This window comes from Danio rerio, chromosome 23, assembly GCF_049306965.1.
Source record: "Danio rerio strain Tuebingen ecotype United States chromosome 23, GRCz12tu, whole genome shotgun sequence".
Lineage (NCBI taxonomy): Eukaryota > Metazoa > Chordata > Actinopteri > Cypriniformes > Danionidae > Danio > Danio rerio.
In genome coordinates this window covers 10,133,168-10,145,620 of record NC_133198.1, presented here as the reverse complement: position 1 = coordinate 10,145,620, position 12,453 = coordinate 10,133,168, and the positions used below count along the sequence as shown (strand labels likewise).

The 12,453-nt window shown below is 33.2% G+C and overlaps 1 protein-coding gene across 10 annotated transcripts in view; it reads left to right on the top strand.

The window, feature by feature from the left end:
- plxnb1a (plexin b1a) overlaps positions 1–12,453 on the top strand; it is a 188,160-nt gene that overhangs the window by 114,314 nt on the left and 61,393 nt on the right. For all 10 annotated transcript variants that reach the window (XR_012399007.1, XR_012399006.1, XR_012399008.1 and 7 more), the window contains exons 8-10: positions 3,645–3,801; positions 6,277–6,385; positions 11,191–11,299. Coding sequence is in view for 6 of the 10 variants with exons in the window: in XM_073939842.1 (XP_073795943.1) it covers positions 3,645–3,801; positions 6,277–6,385; positions 11,191–11,299 (375 nt within the window). In the remaining 4 variants the exon portion in view is untranslated. The remainder of the gene's footprint in view (positions 1–3,644; positions 3,802–6,276; positions 6,386–11,190; positions 11,300–12,453) is intronic.

The following is a 12,453-nucleotide window of genomic DNA, read 5'->3' as shown; positions in this document are numbered from 1 at the left end:
GCGCGCAGAAAACCATACCCGTGTGGCTTACGCCCTCGTGTGTGAATCCCGGTTGTTTACATGCACGCTGATAAAAAAACGCGCCGCTCATGCGCCGTGAAACCAGAGTAAGCTTTTTGTGAAGAGGTGTCAGGTGTTTAGTTTTGAAAGCCGACAAAACTAAAGTTTATATAATATGATGATGATACTTTCACCAAGCATGTCTATAAAGCAGAAAGGAGGGATAAAGAGTCAGGGAGGTAAGACTTCGTAACATTATTTATCGGCCATAATTCGGGTCTAAGACCACAGATAATTCTATAAAACACATATTTTTGTATTCTATAGAATTGTCATAACTAATATTCATGCAAAATGTTCCCTAAGTGATCTTAGCATATCACTCTGTTAAATTGTTTTCCAGTAACATTTAGGATTGAGTGTTAATTATTTAGAATAATAATTGTGTAATAATATTAACATTAATTGTATTTATTTAGAATAAATATAAGTACATTTTTATATTTATTGAAAAATCAATGTAACTATTTAGGGAGGGTGGGTATATGGGGTGGTTCACCCAGGGTGTCATCTAAACTAAAACCACCACTGCCCTCCCTGATCTTCATTGACAGCACACACACACCTTCAATAGACAGTAATGGCTATGTAACATTTACCTTATCAATAGAAGAAGCTGCATTAATAAAGTGGCTCAAAAAGGGGTATAGATAAATGATATTATTAGGGTCTGTATAGTAAGTGTGTGTGTGTATATATAGTAATGCCTTTTGTTCAGTTTGTTCACTTGTTTGTTTTATTATTTAACTCATTAATCTCAATTCATTTTAGACATGGCATAAACTGTATGTGGTACAATAAATGTATGTGAAAAATACATGAAAAGTTATTTCTATATATGAGAAGTGTTTTTAAACTAAATATTGATTTTTATTTGGTTCACACATGTACTTGCTGAATTATTTCAAGGAATAAATTGCGATGTTGTAAGACCAATTAATTAAATGAATTAAAATCACATTATTTAATTTACCAGAAACAAAAATATAACATTACACTGAATTCATTTTTGTTGTGTGTGCCACCCCAAGATTTGGTGTGGCCTCTTCTGGCCACCCCTATGAAAATTTTCTGGGGGCGCCACTGTGCATATTGCTGTGTTGACGTGTCTATCCGTGTAACAAAAGATATGTAGATGTTGTTAATTCAAAATACAGTTATATTACATCTGTAAATTAATGAAATATGGTAGTATACTGTAAAAAAAGAGAAATTATTCTCTTTGCGGTTTGAACCGTATTTTTAACGGTAAAGTACTGGCAACCACAGCTGACGTTTTTTTTACAGTAAATTTTTCAGATTTTTTTTTTACAGTGTGAGCACTTAATGACTGTTGTGATAAACATGCATAAAATCTCATTCACATTCATGACATGTGCCATGTCATGTTTAATGACACCCCTTATAAACATAGTTCAAGCAAAGTGTTAACAAAGCACTTAATATGATGATTTTAAACTATTATTATTATTGATGTTTTAAACAGTTGTTAATCTTTATTTTTTTACATGGGCCAGAAATATTTTTTCTAGGAGATACAGTAATATAGTAAATACAACTTCACCTGTTTAGATGTATATTTTGTTTCTGATTTATCAATTATTGATGTAAATACTTAGCTGCAAATCTATTCTGAATGACTATACTGAGAACAACCATCATTAATAATGTATCTCCAATAATAATTTAGCATGAAGTGAGCGTCACCTCAGCATATTATGATGATTTCTGTGAGATCACATGACACTGAAAACTGGAGTAATGTTGTGGAAAATTCTGCTTTGAACTTGATGTACATTATTATTATATTAAAATAGAAAACAGTTATTTTGAATAGTTTATTTAAAGCAAAATATTATAGATTAAACAGAAGTTAAATCCAAAAAATATAAAACAGCATTGTTTAAAATAGAAATCTTTTGTAACTTAAATATAAATGTATAAATAATTAATTATTTTTTTTCGGCTTAGTCTCTTTATTATTCTGGGGTAGCCACAGCAGAAAGAACCACCAACTTATCCAGGATATGTATGACGCAGCAGATGCCCTTCCAGCTGCAACCCATCTCTGAGAAACATCCATACACACTCATTTACACTCATACACTACAGACAATTTAGCTTACCCAATTCACCTGTACTGCATGTCTTTGGACTGTGAGGGAAACCGGAGCACCTGAAGGAAACCAATGCGAACACGGGGAGAACATGCAAACTCCACACAGAAACGCCAACAGACCCAGCCGAGGCTCGAACCAGCGATCTTCTTGCTGTGAGATGACAGCACTACCTACTGCACTGATTAATATTCTGCTGATTATGATTAATAATCATTTACTCTCTCATGTTGTGGGAACTGAAAGTGTTTGGTTATCGACATTCTTCAAAAACCAAAAAGAAATCATGAATCAGCATTAAATGATGTTTGAATATGATTTTGTGTTGAAATTACCCTCTTTAAAAATCTTATTAACAAAAGAAAAGAATAAAAAACACAATTTATTATATTTTTTTATCTGGAAGATGTTGAAATCAGTGTATTGTATTAAAATATGCATATTTATATTAATTAAAATAAAATGTTGGCCACCAAACAACATTAGGAATAAAAAGTTAATATACATTTAAAATCAAATGAGGCATTGCAGCAACAACAACAAAAACTACAAAACTACAAAAAAAAATCTTTAATTAATTAAATATTTTAATAATAAATATGTTAGTAATAAATATGTTTCCCTAACACATTAATTTGGGTGTAGTTTCCGACTCTGTCTTTTAGATGAAACGTTAAACTGAGGTCCTGACTCTTTGTGGTCATTTAAAATCCCATAGCACTTCTCATAAGAGTAGGGGTGTAACCCCGGTGTCCTGGCCAAAGTCCCTCAATCGGCCCTTACAATCATGACCTCCCAATCATCCCCATGCACCGAAATGGCTCTATCACTGTCTGTCCACTCCCACAATAGCTGGTGTGTGGTGAGCGCACTGGTGCTGTTGTCCTGTAGCTGCTGTTGCATCATCCAAGTGGATGCTGCACACTGGTGGTGGTGTGGAGAGAGTCCCCTCATGATTGTAAAGCGCTTTGGATGTGTGACCATACACAATAAATGCGCTATATAAATACACTCATCACTTTACTCTTTTTGTACTCATTTATGCTGGGTACAGAACATAAATGTATGGTTGATGTTGGTTGATGTATAAAATATTGAAACATTTTTAATCATGACAGCATGTGACACAAAAGGCATCCAAAGCTGCAAATGATGGAATCAAACATTTCGTTTCTTTGTGTTGTCAGTTAGCATATGGTTAGCAAGCTACAGTTAGTCTCTAATTAGTCTCAAAGCTAGCAGACGCTGTCACTGCAATCCTTAATGGGATAATTCACACATCAGCTTGATGCTTCTGATGCCTAAAAGCTTTTCCCCCAATCACTGTAGTTCTCATTGAGCTATTCCCCAGGGCTTGCTGTCCTACTAAAATTAACAAAGCTGTAAATCTAATCAAAATAAGACTGTTTTTGTAATGCAGGAGAGTGATTGTGAGACTGACATGTCTGTCTGTGTGTTTGTTTTCAGATTACTGTGGATGTCCCGGGTTTGCCCAGTCTGTCAGAGGGTGACAGGTATTCCTGTTTTTTTGAAGACGCTGAAACAGCTGCTTTAGTCCAGGGCACAACAGTCACCTGTGACACTCCTGAGGCCCACAGACTTCAGCCTCTACCACAGGGAAACGGTAACACAACACACACACACACAAATACTTGTATATGTAGTTTATGGACTTTCCATAAGCGTAAAGCAGTAAAAAACACTTATTATATGGCTATACCTCACCCCTACCCCTAAACCCAACCATCACATGAAACCTGTGGCAAAATTTGATTATCAAAAGACCCAGATAAGTATGATTTTTAGGTGTTTTGGATTACAAGAATATAACACATGTCCTTGTAAACCACCTTAATAGAGTAAAATTACACACACACACACACTAGAGCTACATGCTATTGGAAAGAATCTAACATTGCGATATTTTGGTATTCTGCAATATATATCGTATGTTATTCTGCGATATGAATACAATTCCACCAGATGACTTGAATATGTGTATTCGGAAAGAGTTGGTCATTTTAGATTGATTTGGGATGATTCTGCAGTAGGAGTGCATCTGCATAAAATCTTATAAACAATCTATAAATGCACTAAAGAAAAATATACAATTGAAATAAACAGTGTTTTATCCTTTTCCAAGTCTAACAGTATTTAGGTACAGTAATTAAATAATAAAGATGCAATCAATTCAATAAAATCAATCATTATTAAAGTTACAAACGCTTACATTTCTTATCCCCAAGTGCTTTTGAAATCATTATACAGTCACTGTTCTCGAAAACACATGCAAATAATAAAATATAATACAAACTAGGGATTCATGACAATCGGCAGCCATATCGTTATCGGCCGATAAATGCTATTTTTAAGATTATCGTTATGATCCGATGTCTAAATTGGGCCGATATCTTTAAGCTGATTAATTATGTAATTGTACATAACTGCCTGCCTCACGCATGCGTGGGCGGAACTTGTTCAGACTTGTCCTGTGCACTATAATAGATCGCTTCTGACATTGTTTATTTCTTCAAAGTCTGTCCTTTCTGCGTTTATTATTATTAGTAGTAACCATGTTCCTTATCATTGTAGATGTGTTTAATTGAGTGCCATTGTGTATTTTGGTTTAAATCATCTCAGGAAAAAAATATTACACGTGTAAACATAGCAGCAGTGCACACGTGCTAAACAACTAGTTGGTTTGTTTGTAATCTAATATGATTATTTGTTATTATCAACGCATTGCTTGCCATGTGTTGTTGTTGTAAGATTGTATTCAGTTAGATTAGAATATTCATAGCCGCACACACACATACACACACACACACACACACACATACACTGATCTGACAGCCTTCACTACAGCACGGGGAGAGGTGCGCCCTTAACTCGCCGCCGCAGTCTGTCTTTATGTTATGCTCTGTGTTTGTCATAAAGTCATCTGCTCAACTCTAAGGTTTGTATCAAAATCTGACTCCGAGGGCAAATCTGCACCCGCAGTTGAGTGAAACTCACAGCGGTTTATCATAAACTTTTCATGAATCATTTTTCCCGCAATTGACAACAACAACAAACATAGAAGCATATGTATAATAATATTTTTTTTATTCCCACAGAACTAAAAGAAATAAGCTTTTCTACATAAGAAAAATATTATACTGTAAAAAAAACGTCCTTGCTCTGTTTAACATCTCTTGGAAAATATTTTTAAAATTATTTTAAAAGCACTAATAATTTTGTCTTAGATGTCACAATACCAAATATTATGATATTAGAAAACTAATTTAATGTAAATATTTCAGAATAATATAATTGAGTGTATTTTTGAGAGAACAGAGAATCTGCAAGACTGTAGACTTAGGGTATCTGCTGGGTCTTAAAAACTAAATTTTAGGTCTTAAAAAGTCTTAAATTCACTGAAATATCATGTTGTAGGTCTTAAATTATTTTAAACAGGTCTTGATTTTGCTTTGTCTAAGTACAGCTAATCAATCGGGCCAACATTTATCCAATCAATTTATTCAACACTACACACATTCAATACATGTCAATAAAACCTTATTTATTATTCATTCATTCATTTTCTTTTGGTGTAGTCCTTTATTTATCAGGGGTTGCCACAGTGCAATGAACCGCTTCTTATTTTTTATAATTAAGTTTTTTTATTGCAAAGAGATACACTTCACAATTTTAAAGCAAATTTTCAATTAAATTCCCTATTCAGGGAAAGACAACTAAAAACAATATAAGAATATATTCCTCATGAAAATACCAGGCTATTAGAAAAAATCCTTAGTGCTTAACCCTGTAGAAGTCTAAATTTTCATTCTTAATGGTCTTAAAAGGGTCTTAAAAGTCTTAAATTTGACTTGATGAAACCTGCAGAAACACTGCTTCTGTAATATCCGGTTTCACTGACCTCCTCCTGCTGGTTTTCCGCACCATTACTCTCTCTCTCGGAGTCCAAATGTTAATGATGTTACATGACTGTTGAAATAAGCTGTGGGTGGTGGGTTAACTATTAAAGTTTTAAGTGACGTGACATTCCATTTCCGTAATGTCCGCTTAGCGTTTTGACCCTGTATTCTCTTGTAAACAGATTCAGTGTCTGTCATGCTGTCTCTGCGCTTCGGGACGGTCACTGTAGCACTGGCCGGCTTCACCTTCTACGACTGCTCTGTGGTGCAGCAGCTCTCTGCCAGCATGCCGTAAGTCACATCAATTACACACGAATAAAACAATCTCAAAAACACAGTCCAATTACAGTGTAGTTTTTTTATTTTTTATAATAAAAAATCTTCTTAAATTCAAACACATTTATGTCATTTCAAACCTAAGACACTTGAAGTTTTGATAACAATTTCTCTGAAGATCGTCCTTATAATGAATTATAACCGAAATATAACAAAATATAAGTGTAATAATTATAATTATATTATTTTAATAATTAATAAATATAATGTAAGTTTATAATTATTTATAACCATGTATCTTTAAAAACGCAATAAACTTATACTGTATTATAATGATAGTTATAGCCAGGGCTTGACATTAACTTTTTTGATCACCAGCCACTGTGGCTAATAGATTTCCAACATTACTAGCCACTTGCCATTTTCACTTGCCACAATTTTGTTGTTTGGAAATATATTTTATATAAATAAATGTGACTTTGACAAGCTAAAATTACTTGATTTAGATGTTGTGCTGTCTACATGCCTCCTTATTAAATTTACCTTTTGTGTGTGTTGTGTATGAGCTTGCTCACTGTGCATGAGCAAATGGGTTGTGTCGCATTGCAATTAGTTTTATTATTTCACATGAGTTTTTTAGGGCTCAAAATTTAGGATTTACCAAATTTATCTCTGACCACACCAAAAAGAAATAATTATTTCTTAGCCACGCATTTAAAATGTGTCAAAGCAAGCAAAATAAAGATGCATACATGCACTTTTTATTCAACAAAACTTGTTTTTTTAATTTACATTTAAAAAGATCTATTGTCATGTATCTAAAATATACACAGAAATCTGTCCTGGCTAAAGGTCCCAGATCAGCAGTTAACTACACATAAGTTAATCTCATATTAAAGCAAAGTTATTGTAAAGAATCATAATTAAACTATATAAACAAAAATAACTCTAAGCAAAAGAAAGCAGGTAAAAATCATACCGTGTGTGATAATGAAAGCATTGGGATTGTGGGTACACAAGCATCGCTTTTTGTCTAGGTTATTTCTAAGAGAACCAATCGCACCATATGCATTTCCTCTACACACGGTTGTTTTGCGCAAGTAAACGGGAGCTTATATCACCTGTGCGCGCGACTAACTATCCTCTCATAAGGTATTCACCAGCTTTTGCTCGTGCGAACAGTTATTTTTGTCAGTCGTGCTGCTTCTCAATTCTAAGATCACATTTGCACGCATATTGGGCCATCCTTATTGTCCAACCCTGCTTTAAGAAAACTACAATTTAAAAATTATTTCCAACCAGCCAAAGTGGCTAGTGTGAGTGGCTGTCTTACCTGCTAGAGCTGAAATCTACCCGCATTTGGCGGGTTGGCGGGTGTTAATGTAAAGCCCTGGTTATAGCTGCACAATAATATATAATAATAATTATAATAGTGTATTAATATTTATTACTTAAAGCCATCAATACGGCATTTATAAAGGTTAGTAACTGTATTATTACTGTATCATACAGACTTAGTACAAAAGTATTATGCATTAAAAAGCATTAAGAATACATTTATAAAGCATAATGCAAGCTTTATGAAAGCATTATGCTTTATGTTAAGTCAATATTAATACTGTTATAAAGCACTATATAGTACATATAGACTTGGGAGAATGTATTGTGGACCATTTTGCATTAATAACACCTATATAAAGCATTAAACACTGCATAAAGACTTTGTAGAAATTATTATGCATCATATTGCATTAATTATACCTTTATGATACACTATGCATACATGCTTCATAAAAAAAATATTACATTACGAATATCTTTGTAAAGCATTATTCATACAGACTTCTCACTATGTATTAATCTTTATATTGAATTACTAATACTTTTATAAACCATTATAAATAGGAGAAAGATTTAGGCATTATAATGCATTAATAATACCTTTATAAAGCCTTATTTATACAGACCTAGTACAAGAGTAATATGAATTATAAAGCATTTAGAATACCTTTATAAAGCATAACACAAGCTTAATAAAAAGAATTATGTATTATATAAAATTAATAATACCGATATAAAGCATTATACAGTACATATAAGCTTTGTAGAACATGTTGTGCACCATTTTGCATTTATAACACCTTTGTAAAGCATTAAACATTGCATAAAGGTTTTGTAGAAATCACTATGCATCATTTTGCATTAATAACACCATTGTTAAGCACTATACATGGAGGCTTTGTTGAGAGGTTTGTGTATTATAATGCTTTATAAATGCCTGCATGATGCATTACACATACATGCTTCATTAAAAGTATTGCATTACGAATATTTCTATAAAGGGTTATTTATACAGACTTCTCACTAAGTATTAATCATTATATTGATTTGCTAATACTTTTATGAACCATTATGAAAAGACTTTGAGAAAGATTTAGGCATTATAATTGCACTAAGAATAACTTTATAAAAACCTTATTTATATAGACTTAATACAAAAGTTAATGCATTATAAAGCATTAGGAATACATTTTTAAAGCATAATACATACAAGCTTTATAAAATGCATTATGCATTATATTAAATTAATAATACCATTATAAAGCATTATATAGTACATATAAGCTTTGTAGAACATATTGTGCACCGTTTTGCGTTAATAACACCTTTATAAAGCATTTATCATTGCATAAAGACTTTGTAGAAATTATTATGCATCATATTGCATTAATGATAGCTTTATGATACACTATGCATACAGGCTTGAGGCTTTGTTGAGAGTTTTGTGTATTATAATGCTTTATGAATGTGTACATAATGCATTACACTGTACATACATGCTTCATAAAAAAGTATTACACTACGAATATCTTTGTAAAGCATTATTCATACAGACTTCTCAATATGTATTAATATTTATATTGAATTACTAATACTTTTATAAACCATTATAAATAGGCTTTGAGAATACCTTTATAAAGCCTTATTCATACAGACTTAGTAAAAGAGTATTATGCATTATAAAGCATTAAGAATACCTTTATAAATTATACCTTTAAAATTAAAAAATTTAATTAAAGCATTAAATATTGCATAAAGGTTTTGTAGAAATTACTATGCATCATTTTGGATAAATAACACCATTGTTAAGCACTATACACCGAGGCTTTGTTAAGAGTTTTGTGTATTATAATGCATTATTAATGCCTACATAATCAAATCAATGTCAAGTCAATGTTCATTTTTATAAAGTGCTTTTAAAAACAACAAGTGTTTACCAAGGTGCTGTACAAGCATCAGCCATTATGCATTATACATACATGCTTCATTAAAAGTATTGCATTACAAATAACTTTGTAAAGGGTTATTCATACAGGCTTCTTAATAAGTACTGATCGTTATATTGAATTGCTAATACTTTTATAAGCCATTATAAATAGGCTTTGAGACCTTTATGTAGCCTTATTCATACAGACTTAGATTAAAAGTATTATAATGCATTAAGAACACATTTATAAAGCATAATACATACAAGCTAAATAAAATGTATTATACATAATATTAAATCAATAATACCATTATAAAGCATTATACATGTAGACTTTGGAGAATGTGCTGTGCATTATTTTGCGTTAATAACACCTTTATAAAGCTTTAAACATTGCATAAAGGCTTTGTAGAAATTATTATGCATCATATTGCATTAATTATACCTTTATAATGCAATTACACACAGGCTTAAGGCTGTGTTGAGAGTTTTGTGTATTATAATGCATTATGAATATCTACATAATGCATTATACACATGCTTCACACAAAGCATTATGCATTGCATTGAATTACAGATACCACATTATTCATATAGACTTCTCACAGAGGATTATGCATCATATTGAATTACTAATTCTGTTATAAACCATTATAAATAGGCTTTGAGAAAGATTTAGGCATTATAATGCATTAAGAATACCTGAATGCAGCCTTATTCATACAGACTTATAACAAAGGTTTTATGCATTATAAAGCATTAAGAATCACTTTATAAAACATAATACACACAGGCCTGAGGCTTTGTTGAGAGTTTTGTTTATAATGCTTTATGAATCTCTACATAATGCATCATACTGTACATACATGCTTCATACGAAGTATTATGTATTGCATTGAATTACAAATACTGCATTATTCATAAAGACTACTTACAGAGGATTATGCATTATATTGAATTATTAATATGTTATAAACCATTATGTTATAAACCATTATACATAGGCTTTGTAGAAGGTTTTAGTGCATTAAGAATACCTTTATAAAGTATTATAATGCATTATGAATACATTTATTAAGCATAATACATACAGGCTTCAGGCTTCATAGAAAGTGTTACCAAAATAGGTTTTCACCATCATCACGCCATCATCATCATCATTGGACAGCAGTATTAAAGCATGTGCTGATGTGCGGCTGTCCCGTGTTGAAGAATGTCCCAAAGGCGTGAGAGGGGCAGGGCAGCTGCAGACCTCAGTAACACATCCCTGATGATTTCACAGCTGTTTCCCACATTCCTGCCATCCTCCCTGCAGACAGCCGCTGACGGGATGCCTCCCCCTGATGCTGTTTTCATTTGCCATGTGGGAAAGCTGTGAACTCAGCCTTGTGTTGTTTGATGAGTTTAGGGGAGGCTTGTGTAACTCTAGAGCTCAGCGCTTTTGGATGCAGGGCGGCTTTACTGTCTTCATCTCAATGCTCAGAGGAGTGTAGATGGGTTTGATTTGTGCACTTTCGGCCCATTATATGCTGTGTTTTTACTCTGCTTTTAGGTGTAGTGGTTGTGTGAACAGCCGCTGGAAGTGTAACTGGTGTATCCATCAGCATGTGTGCACTCACCGCTCCACGTGTGACAGTGGTGCCATCATCTACAACCAACATGTAAGTTTTGGTTTATATGTGGGAGTTGTTGTGTGATTTGTGCAATTATAGTGGAGCCTGCAAGTCTGAGAGTTAAACCGTGTATATTTAGCATATTTTTAATTGAAAATGATTAGCTTAATGAATTTCAATTAGAGAAGAAGCTTTAAAAGCAAATTGGTTTTATTCAGGGGCCAAAAAACTAACATCAGCGTTAATAAGAAATCATGAGATCTTAAAGGAACGCGTCTTTTCTTTTTTTTAAATGGGCTAATTTTACCACTCCCCTAAAGTTAAACAGATTTGTTTTACCATTTTCAATCCATTTATCTGATCTTCAGGTCTGGTGGGAGCACTATTAGCTCAGCTTAGCTTAGCTTAGCATAAATCATTGAATCAGATTAGACCATTAGCATCTTGCACAAAAAAAAAAAAAAGGCTTGACGGAATATGAAATTTTATAAAGTGATGTGGCTAGGAACTATACTCTTAGAACTATACACTACATGACAAAAGTCTTGTCGCCTATCCAAGTTTAAGAAACAACAAATAATAACTGGACTGTTGATCATTTGGTATCAGGAGTGGCTTAAATGATAAGCAAAGGCTTTCTTATTGAAGATTGTTTTTTATTGATAAATATCCACAAAGAAGCAAGTTGCCTTTCGTTGATCGGCTTCATCAACTCCCAGTAGCTCAATGGTTACGTGACTCACCTCTCATGCCAGAGTCCTGGGTTCTATCCCCGACTCCGACAGATGAAGAAGAAGAACAAGACGAAGACAACAAAGAAGACCAAGATGAAGACGAAGACCAGGCAGATGACCAAGACCAAGATGAAGATCAAGATGATGACGAAGACCATAAAAATCAAGAAGAGGAAGACTAAGAAGATTAAGACCAAGGTGAAGCTCATAACTACGACCACGAAGACGGAGATCAAGCAGAGGACCAAGATCAAGTAAACGATGAATATGAAGATCAAGAGAAAGACGAAGACCATAAAGACCAAGAAAAAGAAGAGAAACGACAAGGAAGACCATAAAGACCAAAAAGGTGATGAAGAAGAAAAGGAAGACTAAGACCAAGATGGGCGTCCAAGATGGAAAAGATGATGACGACCATAAGGAAGAAGACCAAGACAAAGAAGATGACGGTCAAGAAGAAAAAGGCTA